The 19,992-nt window shown below is 36.6% G+C and overlaps 1 protein-coding gene across 1 annotated transcript in view; it reads right to left on the reverse strand.

Annotated features, from left to right (window-relative positions):
- LOC149787641 (uncharacterized) overlaps positions 1-19,992 on the reverse strand; it is a 106,753-nt gene that overhangs the window by 40,741 nt on the left and 46,020 nt on the right. Inside the window, exons 16-18 of the mRNA XM_089973820.1 lie at positions 13,123-13,295; positions 5,840-5,921; positions 1,421-2,774 (exon numbers count right to left, since the gene is read on the reverse strand). Coding sequence (XP_089829946.1) covers positions 1,421-2,774; positions 5,840-5,921; positions 13,123-13,295 — 1,609 coding nt within the window. The remainder of the gene's footprint in view (positions 1-1,420; positions 2,775-5,839; positions 5,922-13,122; positions 13,296-19,992) is intronic.

The raw sequence follows: 19,992 nt of genomic DNA on the forward strand, positions 1-19,992 counted from the left end.
AGTGATAACAGGCAGTCTAATGTCAGTGAACCATATAGAGGGTATAATGCTAATAAATATACAACGATATGTCTGCACCTGTCTTGTCTGAATAACAATATGGCGCAGAGCTGACCAAAAGAAGGTTACCTGGAAAAATATATGGTAGCCAATGAATTTAAGCTAATACTACATGTCAGAGAGGTCAAGGACATCGTGGACAGGCATAACCGTTGAAGCGTCATGTCCAGACATGAAGTTTGCCTAGGTTATAAATAGCAGACAAAGCAAAACAGGTCTGTATATATATCTAAGTATAAATAATCATGGTATACAGAGAATACTACCTATAGGAAGGCTCAAAGATGGCCTATACAAGTACAAGTATACAATTAGCTCATGGAAGCATGGCACCAAAGTGCTAAAAATGCTGTGCAAAGAAAGCCCATCTGTATATGTACCTGAAGTAAGATCGTACAGACAAAACAGGGTTCTGAAAAGTATAAGAAACTTGCACACACACGCAATGAAGCCTGGACCTATCCAGTATAATGGCTGCCTGTGCAAGTGACAAAAAGCTCTAATATATCTATGACAAATAATAATAACAAATGTCAGCAAAAGAGAGAAAAGATGGAAATAGAGATGGAGTTAAATTTCCTTGAAGTGCAAGGACTCCTCCAACTGAAACAGGTATGCTTCTAAGATGAAAATGGATGCCTAGGCCTCTTGTGAAAAGAGCATTCTGTGTTGCATGAGTGGATGTAATGACTGAAGTATCCTTACTCTTTGCAGCCAAGTCTGATAGGTAAGTGCCAGTAGCTTCTCGTGGGTCGGTGGTTCTTCCTGGGGTTTTCCAGGGTTCTTCCTCCACCATTAATACTGGCCACCATGCATAGCCTATCGTGTGCTGAGAAATGGCGTTAAACCCAACAACAACAACTGATAGGTAAGGGGAGATCACTATCCATGACAGCCACATGGATCAGCATGCAACTTTTAGCTCCCTTTAGCTAAAAGTAGCATCTGGGAGGGCTGGATTTGTGAGGTAGTGGTAGTTCTCCTAAGGTATTATGATTTGGTAATGTATTTGATGAAGAAATCTAGAAATAAATCATGTCAACTTTATACACAGGTAAATGAGAAATGATTTCTGAATCAATGGGACCCATAATCCTTGGCCTTTATACAAAGGTGGCCCTAATAAGCAAGTGGTCACTATACCAGATTTTACTATAAATACTAGAAACTGTTTGAAGTTTTATGGGAAATTATCTACATTTTGTTGTCATCCCATTTATTTATTTATGAGGCCTGTTCATTTAAACATACATGGTACTCAGGGAAGGCAGTTTAAAAAAACACATGTGCCAGGGTACTCTGATTAAGATTTCAAATAATTTCACTGGAAAAGCAATGATGTACATGTGCACTCTTTTACCTTTTATACAAGTCATCAAACTACACCAAGTCAAATACAGGGAGATTTCACTGGCAAAAATCACCTTCCGTATCCTTGGAACTTTTAGATATGGAAAATAGCACCCAACAAAGTAAGATAGCTGCCTATCTTGGGTTTCTGGATCACAGTTATGGACTTCTGAGTTTCTGCTAAGAATTTCAGAACCTCCCTGTGAAGTTTCTGATCTCTGGTTCCCCAAATCTGGCACACTTTCATCATTGTAACATTCACCAGTTGGTTCTACCTCTGTATCTGAGTTCTTGTCCATTACTTTTGAAGTTTTCTCTTCAACACCGTCTGGCATAGTATCTACTGTATTAAAAGTTAATTGTCTATTGGAAGAATTGGTACAGTTATCGTTTCCATTATAATTTTCAACAAGCGTCTTGTCATGCAAAGTCTTGACAACCTCTGACTCGGCTGACAATGCTTGCACAATTTCAGGAACAGACCTGACTGACAAATCTCCACTTTCATCTGATTTTAAGTCGGATTTTTCAACAGCCTTGCAAACACTCTCCCTACAAGTATCACAGACTGCTGTAGAGTTCACTGACTTCTCATTCTGAAAATTTTGTTTTCCATGGCAACACAAAGTTGTTGTGGCATCACTAACTAAGGCAGATTCTGTTTCACAATGAAAGGCATCTTTATAATCTGGAAAAATCCCTTTGTCTAAATAGTCCATTATGTTTCCATGGCAACCAATATCAAAACAAGCAGTAGCTAATTCTGATACAGAGCTGAGCAAATGCTGAGGTAAGAACAAAGGGTCCTTTGTATAACAAAATTCATTTACTGTACCACTACATATTGCATTTCTACTGGAAGAACTGGAATACATTGCATGATGTGTTTCTGGGACAAAGTTTTGTACTCTTTCCATTCGTGTTTTCACTTCTTCTGTCTTTGCACTACCATAGTTCCCAAATTTATCAAAGCTGTCATTTCCTGCCAATGAACCTTTGCTTCTCTCTGCAAAATCACTTGAAGAATCTCTATTAAGCGCATTTATATTTGAGTCAACAGATTCATTACAGTATTGCACTTCTGACTGATTGATTTTTGTTTGTTCTTTCCTTCCTAAATGTAGGCACTGGTAAGTTTTATTCAAGACAGTGACCCAGTCTAAGAGAATTTTACTAACTGCAGATGGATCCAGGAGAATGGATAAATCGTGCAACTTTTTCCTTGTTGCAACAGTACATTCCTCGAGTTCAGAGATGTCGACTGAAAATTGCTTTTGCTCTGTAATTGTGCTTGTCCTCAAAGAATATGTTTCAGCAACATCTGATACATTAGGCAACTTTTTGAGGAGAAAATTTTCCAAAGTCTGTAAAATGGAAATAAATAACATCTGTACAACCATGTCTGAAAATTTATGAAAATCAAAGCTAAAGAGGAATTTGTAAACTAAAAAGTGTATTTACATTCTCGCAAATTTGTCCACAGTTAACTTGAGTAGACTGAAAAATGCAAGAGTGAGATTCAGGTAATTTTTTTATTCTTAATCTACTGAGTTTTTGAGCATAGTTCCTTTGAAATTAGAGTTGCACCAAATTCCCTTTTCAAATAAATTTCCTTCATGATTTCTGTCAAATTCTTGTTGCCATACAATGTTACAATGCTTCGTCCTTTAAATCTGAAGATTTTTAGGAACTATATAAGCTAATAAACCAAAATATTATTGCAAAAAATGTACTGTCTATAATCATTGATAAGTCAAGTCAAATTGCAAACAACATATACCGTGATCTACCAACACTTAATGTGCTGACATATCAGGATCTATGTTGCTTGTTCTACTAATTACTTGTAACAAAGTGCATAGACCCAGATCTACTAAGGCTTCATGTAATGGCAGATCTAGGTCTGTGCAATCTGCAGTTGGACCTGTCTTATAAGTAAGTATGTATGGTAACTCATTCGGCCCCAGAGGTTTTTGTTGTTTTTGCCAGAAATGTGCGTATGAACGAGATTTGGGGTGCTATTTCTGAATACATTGTAATACAGCAGTTTTCAACAGATTATCCACGAGAATAATGCCTAGTTGTATTGGAAACATCAATTTCCATTGGTTATTTTGCTTGCGCATGAGCAGAAGGGTAAAAGTTGGAGTTCTTTTTTTTTGCTTAATAAACCCATCATTTTCATATGGAGACCGCAATTTATTCCAAATGCCCACCTTATCCTAGTTTTTGCAAAGGTTCACCTGTCTGTGTGCAGTTAAGACCGGTATGCCTTAGATCTGAGGCCAAAAGGTCTAAAATCCAGACACAAAATCGCATTCCGATCTCGAGCGAATTTTGGGTGGAAAAAAACCGGGTCCAAAAAATAAGCTTTTTCTAACTGTATTTTGTAGTGAAACTAGAACTTCCACATTACTTGATATTATTTTAGAGCTATATCTGTCTGCTTTTTTTTAATACCACCCACATTGGTCTATCTTAAAAGGCCTTGATGCTGCAGGGCTTTGAAGTAGGGTACAGCCTCATCATGCCTACAGATGGGATCGGGGCCGAATCGGGTAATCATCACTTCCAATAAAAGAATAGTGGTTTCATTTATTGTCATGGGTACCAATTTTCATGGTTTTGTGTTAAAAAAGGACATTTTCATGGATTTGACTCTTTCAGAGTTTGCATATTTACAAAGTATTTTACTTCATGAATTAACCTCTACAAATATCCAAAATAAAGAATACTAAAATATGCTGACAGCAAACAATGATTTTAATGGTTAAAACACAAAATTATACCACCAGAATAAGCACAAATCAAAAACCTATCAAGGCCAATCCCTAACACCATGTTTTCATCCGAGTGCTCAATGTTAGCTCCTGATACAGCCAAACAACACCAAGCTAAGTGGTTGCTAAAGCGTATCTATGTGATCCTTCATTTAAACAACTGTCCATAAACTTGCATCATCAGTATGTTTCAATGATCATTTTATGAATGATAATATCATCATGAACCAAGTTTATGACCAGCCATCACTTGAGCAACGTAATCTGCAGACAGTGGCAGGTTTTAATGCGCAATGGTGGAAAGCAAATTAAAACAAAATATGTGAGAGACTGGTCCTAATTATCCATGAGAATGCTGGACTTGTGGTGTAAGTTTGCAATTTTGGGATTATTTACATGAATAATACTTGGGTGTATCAGCAGACTTGAATGACATGATCTTTATTTTGTCCAAAAATCAACAAAGTGTGAGCTTTAGTATTATTCTATATTTAGTGTATATACTTTAGTATTGTTCTATATTACGTGTATATAATTTAGTATTGTTCTATATTTAGTGTATATACTTTAGTATTGTTCTATATTTAGTGTATATAATTTAGCATTGTTCTATATTTAGTTTATATACATTAGTATTGTTCTATATTTAGTGTATATACTTTAGTATTGTTCTATATTTAGTGTATATACTTTGTGTTTCAAGAAATAGTTTCCATATTTTATTGTTGTCCTTTTCGATTAAAATACATCAATTAAAAAAATGAACTTTCAGTAGGATTTGAAGTTTTATCAGTAACGTTTGCTACCTGTAGTAAAAAGTATATATATTTGGATGTATCTAAGCTTTATGAAAATTATTCATTCAGATGGATTATGGCTGTAGTTAAATCCTAAATCAGAGAGTTGCAGAGAATAAAGTGCAGATCTGTCATTACTTTTTTTGCCTTTTTTAAAAACAGTTTCATAAAAAATATCCATTAAATCAAATTTCTGTACATCACATTTTTTATTCTTTCTTTTGTTTTCAATACTTTTAATTCCTTCTATTTTTTCTCTATCTTTACAGATCTGATTACACACCTCAACCTAAGGTGGTGAGTGGAGAAGACAGCTTCCAGATACTGTATATATACATGTGCACTAACACAACATAAACTGATTTATAATTCTTATATTTTCAAAATGGGTTAAAATCAAACAAACACATGTAAAGAACAGTAAGTTATTACAGTAATGAAGTTGAATTATTCAATAGCTGAGCTATCATAAATGTATCTGTAAATACAAAGATTGTTGTTGTTGTTGTGGGGTTTAATGCCATATTTCAGCACATGACAGGCTATGCATGGCAGCCAGTATTAATGGTGGAGGAAGAACTTGGGAAACCCCTGGAAAGAACCACTGACCCATGAGAAGCTACTGGCAAGCTTTCTCACATACCCACATTAGCCAAATCCGAGACTTGAACCCAAGCAGACAGAGGTGACACATGACTCATTTTTCATTTGATAAAGAGTAGCCATGAAATCCATAAAAAATTGTTACCCCATAAAAATAGTGAGACCACAGTAAAACTTCCATCTAGACAACAAGTGGGCAAAGATATGTGTTAAAATTATAGAAATAAAAACATAAGATAATATATTTACTCTGGAGAACACAGTCTCATCCACGGATGACCGAATTGTTTTCACAATCTGCATGGTCTTGGATGTCAAGCTTGACTGAACCCTACAAAAAATATTTAAGACATATGAACCTGAAACAATAGTTTTCACATGAATTTCCAATTTGTCTATCCAAGAACTTACCAACAAAAAAATGACACTATCACTTACATTGTGCATAGGACAGTGTGACCTAGTTTAGTAAAACAGTTACATACACAACCATACTGTAAAATATCTTTAAACCAGACAGTATTGGAACAACATTTTGTACTCCTTTATAGAGGTGTCTAGTATAAAGAAGTTAGATTAATATTAGAATAGCCTTATTTGCACAATAATGTGTGTCCAGTCTGCAGAAGAAGCCAGGTTACAGAGGTGCTTGTTTTGGGAACAATATTTTCAATTTAAAAATTACCTATGCACACCACCTATTGTTCCTTTGTTGGAGATTCTCAGTAACATGATTCAGGTGAAAACAACAAAATGGGTCAATAGTACACTTTCATTTGTATACACCTGCCAATAGCTAAACTATGTGGATGGCTTGCACTTGGGGTAAGGAAGAAGCCTCTGAGTGCATGTGTGTGCATGCATGCATGCATGTTAATTTTATGATTATAAATTGTAATATTTAGTAAACAACATATTGAATAACTAGTTTTGTACATTGTGGGTTTGTACTCTGGGATGAGGTAATTTCATTGGAATAAACATATTATTGTGGTCTTTTGATCTTGGAAGTCTAGATGAAATCTTGTTGACAAATTTTATGGGATTTGAGTTTAGGTCATGGGTTCCCCCCTAGGAAAACCTGGTGACCTATTTTCTGACTGGTTAGCTGCTAAAGGACCTGACCTTGCTACAAGATAGAATGATCTAGAATGGAGTATTTGACCCTTTCTCTAGTTCTGAAATTACATCTTAGTTTTTTATGCATGGTATGTTTACCTGAGAATTAGTTATGCCTATCTTAAACATAAGTCTTAGTGGAGTCATATAATTGTGTTTATCTATTATTTGAGGGGATTTATTTATTTCAAATATTCATTGCAAATACAACTTGCTCAAAAACTTCATGACTAAGTTACTATTTCACAATTACTGTAAATTCATTTAAAGACATTTGGGATTATATCATTAAGATACATCAAGACTGTTAGCACATCAAACTATTCCAGATTAATGGCACATCAGCACAACAGATTGGACCTGATTCAGAACACCAATGGAACTTATTTGGAATACTTGATACTTTTGGACTAGTGTTCTGTTTTGTTTTTAATTTTTCACTTTGTATTCCAGGGAAATAAATTGTTTAATTTTACAAAACATATTGGTATTTCACTCATTTCTGTCACTTGGTTTAAGACCATAAAGTCATTACAACAGCCCACCCATAATTAACTCAATGGTTGGCACAGGAAAGTGTAGACAAGGGGTCTCAAACATGCAGCCTGTGGGCCTGCCAAGCCATATCCTGTGGCCCACAAAATGATTGGCATCACAAGGTGTCATGAGAGGTAACAAAGGTGGTAAGGCCCTTGGGCCATCAAAAATGCCCTCAGGGTGGTTTGAGTTTGAGACCCCTGGTGTAGACTATGTGCTCCTAATGTGCTAGTGTCACAATCAGATGAATCTGGCATGATCTAAAACATGTTCTACCTAAACATAAATTATATCTGAACCTAATGAAAGCCAAAGAGATCATCTCAACACTGTGCATGTCTATAGTCAGGGAATTATGAGTCCTGTTTACAAAATGTCTCTGTCACAAAGTGTAATCAATCATAACATTAGTTTATAAAACCAGGTTTTCCCAAAACATTAAACAAGATGAAATGGATGATGTGTTATATCTCCGTGGTCTTAAGTTAAGTAATAGAACATAGTGAAGACCAAAAAGTTTAATAAAATTCTCTAGAATACAAAGTGAAAATTTAAAAACATCTTACAGTATTGTGAATTTAATACCAAACAGCCCTAAGAGTTCTATCAAAATTTAAAAAGTATAGAGTATTCTGAATGAATTCCAGCAGTGTTTTGAATTAATTCCAATTTTGAACATCCTGATATGCCAATAGCCTGGAATAATGTTGATGTTCTAAGTCTTTATGTATCACAATTATATAATCCAAAATGTCTTTGAATGAATTCACAATAATCCTAAAATAGTGATTTAGTCCAAAGAGTATTAATGAACACTTTTTAATTCCAATCAATAATTTTAATAAATAAACCCTCTCAAATATTAACTGAAACACAACTAAAATTAATGCTCTTAAGACTGACCTTAAGAGAGAAAAAATGAATTTCTGTTTACTTCTCCCATATAAAAAAAACCTTAGACACAATAAAAGAACCAGTATGAGGGTCATTTTCCAATTAAATGCATAAACAAAATCCCTTCTAAAGACTTCCAAGGTCAAAAGGCCACAAAAACATATATCTCCATGTGATAAATACCTTAATAGATAATCTGCAATCATAGAATAATATTAGCTGTGTCATGTGGTGTGTGCACAATAAAGAATGCACATTTTGAAGGAATATGCATGATTATTAATTTTTCATCAAACAGAAGAGGTAACTAAATTAATGCATTTATTACACAGATACAAATGACCAAGAAAACAATAATTACAAAAAAGTCTGTAGGTTCTGTTAAAAGTGAAAGTAAGTTGTTGTTGTTGGGTTTAACACCATTTTTCAGCACACAATAGGCTATAGATGGCAGCCAGTATTAATGGTGGAGGAAGAACCTGGGAAAACCCCGGAAAGAACCACTGACCCACGAGAAGCTACTGGCAAGCTTTCTCACTTATCCACATTAGCCAAATCTGAGACTCGAACCCATGCAGACAGAGGTGAAATGGCAGTGATCCGTAACAGAGAGCGATTTAGACCACTCGGCCACTCGGGGCCCCTTGAAAATAGGTACATGTATCTTTAAATGTATTGATGGAAAATTAAGGGAATCTGTCAATAACATCTTGTACAGAACATCCGTCTCTTTATTAATATACATATTTTATACAATTTAGTAATTTCATCAGAGACCAAACTGTCATGTTTACAAAAAATATATAAATATCTACATGTCTTTGAAGAAACAAAATTAAGTATACACCTGATATAATATTGTAGTAGATGTCAATGAAGGTAACTTTCTCTAACTATATATATATATATATATATATATATATATATATATATATATATATATATATATATATATATATATATATATATATATATATATATATAACTGCCAATTGAGTGCCCTATCATTGCAAATATTTGGCCACAGGACTGAATTTCTCTTTTATCCCAAATTAACTGCTATGTGCAATTTAAAATTGACTAATTTGATTGCTCTGTGAATGTACATACCACATGGCACAAGTATGCTCGATGCAGTTTAATTTGTGAAAAGAAGCAACAGTGTTACATCCAATGGTCACTTGGTACTAATAAGGGTCATCTCAAAACATACCTTTAGTAAAAATAGCCATCAAAAGAATTGATGAGGAATTTTAGCTACTGCAAATGTACAGTTAACATAATCTTGAAATTTTATCTACAGTGATTTTGGTCTTTTATCTACTGATAGCTGACTCAATCAGGAGTTGCCCAGTCCACAAATGTAATGCAACAATGAATCTGTAAAAAACTGGACGCAGGAAACTTGAGGAAACCCAATCATAATACACATACACCCTCCCAGCCTCCCCACAGTTGCATCCATATAGAACATGTGCCTTCCAGTCCAGTAGTAACATGATTTCATGAAATTTGGTGACAATCCAAGTATCAAGGGGGATATCACTCTATCTAACTGTATCTAACCTTGGAGGGCTGGCTTTGAGAGGTAGTATAGTTCTCCTAAGGTAATATGACTGGGTAAGTATTATCAAAGAAACATTGTACTATAAAAAAATGGGGTTCTTCTTCAAAATACATTACCCAATCACAATACCTTAGAAGAACAGGTAAGAGGTGGAGGGAGATAAATTTTCTTATCACAGAGAGACCATCTCTGGTCACATAAGGTATATGAGATGTGTACTAATTAAGCCCCTGAGAGCTGTTCAAATGGTGTCTTATTCAACCAGGTAAATACCGATGATAAATTCCACATGGACAAGGTTCCAATATCATTGGCCAAGTGAAATCCAAAAGTTAACAGAAGATCAGATAGGTCTTTGGTTTGTCTGATATCCTCTCTTCCATGATAAGAGTGTGCCAGTAATCACAGAATGGTAGGTTTAATTGTGATTGGTGCTAACTGTTTCTCATTGAAGAGCCATATGAAGTTAGCTATTGAGGTATGGATGCCTACATTGGAATAAAGTGCCCATATGCACTCCACTGAATTTATTTTCTATTGCCTTTGTACACCTCTAAGGTGAATCGCCATCTCACTATAGGAATTCTCCACCACATTTTGTTGTTTTGAGAACTGTTTGTTCTTAAGGGCACATTTAATAAGATTCAAATGTGGAGGCTTAGTAACTCTGAGTTTGGATGAAACATCTGCTATCATGATTGCTTAAAATATACAAAAATACAAATTTTGATTCCTGGTGGTTGTGTTGCAAGATTGGTGCAGTTGGTCCAAGATTTCCCATTTAAGTGTAGTAACCAGATGTATACACTCAGATTCTTTTGATTCCTGAATCAGCTTCAGAACTTGAGGTGCTGGAGAAGAGCATACATCTGGTCATTCCATTCCATAGAAAGAGCATCAATTATCCAGGCCTTTTGGATCCAGGACTGGCAAGACAAAGGTTAGGATTTTGGCAATCGACCTTGCTACCAATAGATCTATCACTGGTAGATCCCACTGAGTATCTACTGAGTGAAAACTGAGGGATAAAGAGACCATTTTGTTTTGTATTAATTCCTTTTTGTAGGGCAAAGAGTCTGCCAATATATTAGCCAGCCTAGGATATGTCAAACTTAAATGTGGATTTGTCATTGAGGTCACTACTTTAGAAAATCCCAAACAAGAATACAAAGGTCTGGGTACTTGATTCCACCTTGCTGTTTGTGATAAATCACCAGGTGGAGTTGTCTGACAGAATGAGCACACCATTCCCATATAGGTTCTCTACCCACCAATAAATAGCTTTCAAAACATCTCGAGGATGTTGATATGTAAATAATGATTCTGTGGGGGTAACACTCGGCACCCTGAAATGGTAGGATACTTGCTCCCCATGTCATCTGTGTTCATATCTGAAGTAATCATGATTGCCAGAGGTTGTATTTGCAGTGGTATCACCTGTGTGAGTCCAGGGTGGTTTCCCTGTCTTTGAAATGCAACCTCGTAATTCACAGATTGTGAAAGTTGGTCCAACTGTCACAGGTTCTGTTTCCATCTGAACCACAGTATCATTATTATGGAAGCCCAAGAAAGTGACGAAGGACTAAGGAGTCTGCTGCCACATTCAGCAAAACTCAGCAGAAGGAATTCTCAAGCAGATAGATTATAATGTGTAGACAAGGAATCTACCATTGCATGACTTCAACTCTTGTTCCTGCAGGAAACATTCTTTTTACCTGAACACTGATTCCAGACCAAGTCAACCAAGTTCTTGTAAGGGTACAAGGTCGGAGATGTCCTGTTGACAAGAAGATTGTGAATGAAAATGGAGGAAATCATGTGAAAACTTGTCATGTTCCCAATATAACTAGCCTGCTGTTTACTAGCCAGCTGTAGGCAAATCACAGAAGTTTCTGAAACTGAGTGAGTGAGAACATGAAATAATGCAAGTCTAACTGTGCAGTCTCTACAATGAATGTCATTAGAACCCATTGTTGCAGTCCATCACACACCCATGGGTTTAACTGAGTTGACTGAATTCACTTAGGTTGAAGACCAAGTGATAAGTGCTGCCAAGTATCAGAAAGAAATCAGAGCAAAGGCTTAGATGAAACTCCTCATGCTTCTTCTGAGAAAACTTCCAAACATCTTGACTGGTGCCAATCCGGGTATCATGAGGAGATCACTCTCTCACTGCCACTAATGTGGGCAGATAACTGAGCTTTTTGGCTAAAAAGTTTTAACCTGGGAGGGCTGGCTTTGCAAGGTAGTAGTAGTTTTCTTAAGGTATTATGACTGAGTAACATATTTTGAAGAAGAGACGATACTCATGTAGAATCCATGATCTCAATTTTCGACTGTGTGACCTCTGGGTTCAAAATTCAATAGGATGAAGTCCTTGCCCAGGTGCAGACTGTCTATGAAGTTTGATAACAAGAAAGCACAAACTTGACTTGTCAAGCAGAAGCTCTTGTGACTTTGACCTTTCCGAATCCATATGAAGCTGCCCCTGCTTAATAAAGTTTGATGAAAATTAGACCAAGGTAATTTCATTTATCATGCAAAAAAGAAATAAAATTTTCACCTCTAGTGGTCTTGACCTTCTGTGTGTGTGTGTGATTTGGATTTTTAACATAGCTTTACCAATTTTTCAGTTATATTGCTACGATGTCTGCAGTGTGGCAGTTTATAGTGATGTCCAGAACTGGGGTGTCATGCCGCAGATATGTAGCATGATGGCCCACCCAGTTACATTATCCTGACACCAGGCTGACCCGTCCTAACACTAACCTCTTAATGCTGAGGGCCATGTGAGGCAGCTGTTAGTATCATTTTTGTAAGTCTATTGTATGACTCATCCAGAGATCGAACCCATGACCTCTCGCATCCAAGGCAGACGCTCTAACTACTAGGCCACAGAAGCAGTTCTTGACTTTCTGCCTCTACCCACATAAACAAATACGTATGAGAAAAAAGATCATGGCAAACTAGAGCTATATTACAGAAACAACTTTGTTGATGGATGGAAAGACTAAAAGACACCTTGGCACACAAAGCTAGGACAATGCAGCACCCGTGTTGCAAATATTTCTCACATCTTAGGTCATGCACTGTATTCATTTAAGTGGAATGCTGATTTTTGTACATGTTTATATGATCGACATGCAACTGTCAATTATAAGTGTAGTACAACAGCACTAAAAATATCACTTAAAATCTTTTAGAAAGTAAATAAACTTGATGACTTTCCTTCAAACAAAGGCTGACCATTTAAAAAATACTGAACACATGCTGAAAAATTTCACTCATTCTGGAAAAATCAACTTGATGAGATTTAATTTGAAAAGCGGCTTATTATAGGAAAACTACATCTAAGTGAGGTTTGCATTAATCTGAGCATAGAACATGGGGTTATTATCAAAAAAATATAGTATACCTGTCCTTAAGGTTGAAGAATTTTGATCTGTTAAAGGAGGTTATTGCTGAATCACTTTTAGCACTTTCCCAGGACTGAGCCAAGGGACTCTCAGAAGGGGACTTCTCCAACTCGGTCCCATAGTCTGCACTTTTTGTCAGAAAATCTCTCAAGCTTGCAGAAATTTGAGATTGCTGAAAAATAACAAACAATCAAAGCTATGCATGTAGAAATGTTTTTGTGCATAGATCTACCACAGCGTAATGTGCCAGTGGGACAGAGGGCATGATGATTTTTCTACCTGGTATTTCTAGCAAAAAGGATGAGACCCAAACTTATCCATTTCTTGTTATATGAATCAATTCTGCTTGGCTAAACATTTCTTGTTACAGATACAGATTGCTGATTGGTTGCAGGTCTCTTGATGTGGGTGGAAAATCTGGCTGGTTAATATCTCATGTTGTACGTATAGATTGTGACTGGTTTTATGTCTCCTGTCATAGGTATATATACTCTGACTTTTGTTGTAAGCACAGAATGTTGATTGGTTTTAGGTCTCTTGAGGCAGGTAGAGGATCTGGTTGGTTAACACATGACTTATTAGGCATAGATTCTGACAAGTAAATAATAGTAAATAATGTTTCTCAGAGAATACTTACCCAATTACATTATGTTAGCCTGCTTCCTGGTGAATCAAGCCCAATTAAAAAATGAAAATTGTCTTTTCCTAGTTCAATAGACAAAGGGCAATAACTCTTGCCCATTACCTCCCTTAGGCACCGCCAGGTGTCACTAGTTTTTAGCTTAGCAAGATACTAACAAGGATGCTAGAATGACAGGATGGTTGGGAGGGTTTTGAAGTATTGTGATTGGGTAAGTATTCTCATAGAAACATAATTTACTTAAAAATTTGCTTTCTCTTTCAAATACATTCCCCAATTACATTATGTTAGAAGAATAAGTAATAGGAGGAGGGGATGCTGAGCAAATGACCTCTACCTAAGGTATCCTTTTATGGAAGAATAGCTGGATTCCCCATGTGAACGATTACACATTCTCCTAATTACATAAGCATCACAGCCTGGGGTCACTTGACCTATGACCTGAACATACGGTAAAAAAGATGAATATTGAAATCTTCTTACCTACAAAATTTCACTGGCCAATACAGTGAAGCTGATAGGCTGTGTTGATTGATCTAGTTGGGTCTGGTGGCCATCCATGCTGCCACCAACAGACCAACAAGATGAAAGCTTTTCCTCTGTGATGCAAAATCTTTGTAATAAAAACTCAAGAAGGTTGACTCTGCTTGTCAGCCAACAGCTTCAATTAGATCCCCGATTGAAACATTATGTTCAAACAAAATCCTTGAAGAGATGGCTCAAAGTTTCTGTACCATAATCTTCATGAGGTGATTCTGATCTGTTGAGATGTCAGAGTACACCAAGCATACAACCCACTTCAGCCATGAAGCAAAGGCTTGAGGGGTGATACCCTGTGTCCTGGCTCTCACCAGAAGGAAGAAACATTTGCTCATGCCACGTCTTGTCTATGTGAATTTTAAGTAGTACTCTGAGAGCACAAACAGAATCTTGCATGTTTGCTTGATCTGACTCTGGAAGAATTGTGAGCAAGTGATGACTTTTTGGTGACTGATGGGCAGTAACCAATTTTGGCTACAAAGCCTGGTTGTGTCCAGAGAACCAACAAACCCTCTGATTTGAGCTGAAGAGAGTTTGGTCGATGGAAAGGGCATTCAACTCACTTACCCTGCATACAGATCTACAGCTATCAGGAAACATGTCTTGTATGATAGGAACTTCAGTGAAGTGTGGAGTAGAGGCTAAGAATGAAACAAACTGAGCCATATGAAAACCCAGGATTGGTTCCATTCTGGAAACAGTGAGGGATTTTGGTTGATTGAGACCCAAAAATGGGCTGAAAGATCCAATAGGCCTTTATATGCCCAAAAACATGTCTGCTATGATGCCGGATTGTGTCCACTATTATGAAGCAGTAGCCTTTGATACAGACTGGGCCAACCGTTTGTCCTAAATTGTTGGCCATGGACAGAGACACTCAGAGGGAATATGTTACTGGTATGGCACCAGTCTCTGAAATCATGCCACTTTCCCTTATATGCTTTCAGAGTAGAGGGCCTTCTTGCTCTCAAGATTCTCTCCACAATCAATGGTTTAAAATTGGCTGTCACACAAGACTGTTGTGACAAGAGCCATGCATGGAGAACATGATGGTCCAGGCAGGAATGGAACACCCATGACCATGGTTGCCTGAGATGATTTGGGTTTGCCAGAATATTCATGGGCAGACCTATCACTAAATCGAGTAGATAGGTGGCCCAGGACTTGTCCCATCTTAGAAGGGCTACCAGAAGTATGCAATTCTGACCCTATAAATTCAGTATTACCTCTGGTATCAAAACCGCATGAGGGTAGGCAAATACCCACAACCCTCCCAACTGATTGACAGTGCATCTATGGCCTGAGGCATTGATGACAGCCTTGTTTTCTAGGCAAGTGTAGAAACCATTCCCCTGACTCCCACATGCAACTGTCAGTAGTGAACAACAGCAACAGGTGGGCGCCCCAACCATGCACACTGGTGTCAGTATATGCCATATTTACCGTATATGTTGGGACACTGTATTTGTTGGGACACCATCAATTAATTTTAAAAGTAATTTTTTGTGCACTGTATGTTCTGAGACACATAGTTTTTTTCAAGTCATAAGTTGTGGGACGCCTTTTAATCATTCAAAACTTATATGTCGGCAAATGCCCTCCAACTGAAACTTTATTTTAAGATATATAAAACTATGTACTTGAGATAAAACTCTTTAATCCACTGCAGCAGCATCTCATCAGCACAACCCTTCTCCTGCACACGTACGATCCGTTCTTTCAGTGTGTGAATGTTTTTTTGAGCTTTCTCATACCATGAAAAAATTGTCAGACAGAGACATCACCTGAAGTGGAAACTGCAAGGACTAAAGTCAAATTTTTCCAATCTGCACCAGTCTAATTCTCACACTTTTGAACCCCATCTTACAGTCAGTCCGTCCAGGAATGATGATCAAAGTAGACTAGAATTTGATCCATGTTAATGATCATATTGTCAGCAAAATCATCTGCTTCTCTTCTGGCCTTCATGAATTCATCACATGATTTTATTCTCTCTAAATCTTCTGGGCGATGCTGCGTTATTGATGTCCAAGCATGAAGCACTATACTGTATCACTTTAAAGATTATTCCATTGTTTCAATTTACTTTCAAAATTCCCAAGAATACCTGTAAAAAGAAACCAAAGTTAGCTTTCATATCTAGGCCATCTTTCTATATTCCAAAAAATAAAAAAACGGCACACGTAAATGAATCCATAGTCAGCTTCCAAGGTCAGCTTGCTTTGCAATAAAATAACCTTTGTATTTATATCCTTTAAAAAGAAAAATCAGGCTTCAGAGTATCCAAAGTTAGCTTCCGAGGTCAGCTTGCTATTGACAGGTGTCTCCATCTTGTCTGAAAACATGCCAATGGGGCCAAATCCAACCCTGAAGAAGGAACAACCACATCCTGAACCAGCTCTGACATGGCATGGATCACATTTTGTCTGCCATAAAAAACAGACAAGCTGCTATGTTCTTGTCAAGTGATAAGGGAGAAAAGTACTGAAGGTGGCTGTTGCCTTAGGTCTAGCCAATTGTGAAAGGAACCAGAAGGACTGCATTTCTTCCTCATTGTCAAGATCTACTTATTCTTTAGCATTATAGTCCTGACCACAAATTACACACGTTGCATTTTATATAGAAAATGTTCACAGTACACAGTATATAAAAAAAAACAAGAGTCATGGTAGAACACAAAAATGGCTTGGATTATTGGAGGATAAGCTGGACAATGTTATCCAGTACAACAGTGAAGCTAAAAATGAGCAACACCTGGCTGTGCCATGGTGAGGTAATGGGCAAGAGTTATTACCCTTTGTCTATTGAAAAAGACAGGAAAACAACATTTTTTTCTGCTAGTAGGGCTGGATTCTTGAGGTAGCAGGCTAATATTCCTAACATAATTGACTGGGGAAAGTATTCAAAGGAGAAAGCTTAACCCTCAAATAAGAAAAGAAGAAAATAACGAGTAATTGCAAGATGGCACTACCTTGCTTCGTCTAACCTTAATAGGAAAACACAAAATATTTTGAAACTTGTCTATAAGAGACAATACAATTCTTGCCTATAAGAGACAGTCAAGTAACAGTACAATTCTGCCCTTTATATGAAACAAGTCCTCTGCATGGAGACAGTCACTGGAATGCTGTATCTGCACATGTGCATACAGATTAATGTTCTACTGATGCACATATAACTTTCCTATTAAGACTGGCAGAACTTCAGACATTTTTGGGTAACTTCTTCAATTAAAGTATAGAAAAGCAGATATTGGAAACAAATGTGTAGGTAATTACACAAAACTTTCTACTAGAAAGGCCACCATAGAAAAGTAGATAATACAAACAAATTAATACATACTTACATAAGGTTTCCTACAAAAAAGTCCACAGTCTACAATATATTACCTGGCACAATGTTCATTATTTGCAGTGAAGAGGAGGAAGAACATGAAGTGTCCTCTGTCTGCATTGAACAGTAATCTAATTAAGGTCAGATCTCAACTGTCATAAATGAAGATCTGACAGCGACCACATAGGGGTCATGTTCTGGTGATCTTTAAATTAGGCAATGGAAAGGCAGCTTTCAAAAATCTTAAAGTGAATTAAATTGTTCAGCTCACACCGATGCTCTTCAGTCATACTGCTCTGTCTGCCAAAACATAAAGATATAAGACTTCATCTGATTGACTGATAAAATTAGTGACCATGGTAATAACAAGTCACCAGAACATGATCCTTAAGTGGTCACTGTCAGATCTTCATGCTGGACAGTGGAGATCTGATCTTAATCAGATTGCATTGAACAGGTACTACTTATACAACCTGAATGTGTCCTTTATGTATAAATATCCTTTACACAATAGACTATCAAACAGGGATTTCCTTAATGGGATGTCTGAATGTGTCCCTTTATGTATAAATATCCTTTACACAATAGACTATCAAACAGGGATTTCCTTAATCGGATGTCTGAATGTGTCCCTTAATGGATAAATATCCTTTACACAATAGACTATTAAACAGGGATTTCCTTAATGGGATGTCTGAATGTGTCCTTTATGTATAAATATCCTTTACACAATAGACTATCAAACAGGGATTTCCTTAATGGGATGTCTGAATGTGTCCCTTTATGTATAAATATCCTTTACACAATAGACTATCAAACAGGGATTTCCTTAATCGGATGTCTGAATGTGTCCCTTAATGGATAAATATCCTTTACACAATAGACTATTAAACAGGGATTTCCTTAATGGGATGTCTGAATGTGTCCTTTATGTATAAATATCCTTTACACAATAGACTATCAAACTGGGATTTCCTTAATGGGATGTCTGAATGTGTCCCTTTATGTATAAATATCCTTTACACAACAGACTATCAAACAGGGATTTCCTTAATCGGATGTCTGAATGTGTCCCTTATGTATAAATATCCTTTACACAATAGACTATCAAACATGGATTTCCTTAATGGGATGTCTGAATGTGTCCTTTATGTATAAATATCCTTTACACAATAGACTATCAAACAGGGATTTCCTCAATCGGATGTCTGAATGTGTCCCTTATGGATAAATATCCTTTACACAATAGACTATCAAACATGGATTTCCTTAATGGGATGTCTGAATGTGTCCTTTATGTATAAATATCCTTTACACAATAGACTATCAAACAGGGATTTCCTTAATGGGATGTCTGAATGTGTCCCTTATGGATAAATATCCTTTACACAATAGACTATTAAACAGGGATTTCCTTAATGGGATGTCTGAATGTGTCCCATATGTATAAATATCCTTTACACAATAGACTATTAAACAGGGATTTCCTTAATGGGATGTCTGAATGTATCCCTTATGGATAAATATCCTTTACACAACAGACTATCAAACAGGGGTTTCCTTAATGGGATGTCTGAATGTGTCCCTTATGTATAAATATCCTTTACACAACAGACTATCAAACAGGGATTTCCTTAATGGGATGTCTGAATGTGTCCCATATGTATAAATATCCTTTACACAACAGACTATCAAACAGGGATTTCCTTAATGGGGTGTCTGAATGTGTCCCTTATGTATAAATATCCTTTACACACTAGACAATCATTCAGGGATTTCCTTAATGGGATGTCTGAATGTGTCCCTTATGGATAAATATCCTTTACACAATAGACAATCATACAGGGATTTCCTTAATGGGATGTCTGAATGTGTCACTTATGTATAAATATCCTTTACACAATAGACTATTAAACAGGGATTTCCTTAATGGGATGTCTGAATGTGTCCCTTATGTATAAATATCCTTTACGCAACAGACAATCATTCAGGGATTTCCTTAATGGGATGTCTGAATGTGTCCTATATGTATAAATATCCTTTACACAACAGACTATTAAACAGGGATTTCCTTAATGGGATGTCTGAATGTGTCCCATATGTATAAATATCCTTTACACAACAGACTATCAAACAGGGATTTCCTTAATGGGATGTCTGAATGTGTCCCTTATGTATAAATATCCTTTACACACTAGACAATCATTCAGGGATTTCCTTAATGGGATGTCTGAATGTGTCCCTTATGGATAAATATCCTTTACACAATAGACAATCGTACAGGGATTTCCTTAATGGGATGTCTGAATGTGTCCCTTATGTATAAATATCCTTTACACAATAGACTATTAAACAG

The sequence above is a fragment of the Sinohyriopsis cumingii genome, chromosome 11 (genome assembly GCF_028554795.1).
Source record: "Sinohyriopsis cumingii isolate HCF-2022 chromosome 11, ASM2855479v2, whole genome shotgun sequence".
NCBI lineage: Eukaryota > Metazoa > Mollusca > Bivalvia > Unionida > Unionidae > Sinohyriopsis > Sinohyriopsis cumingii.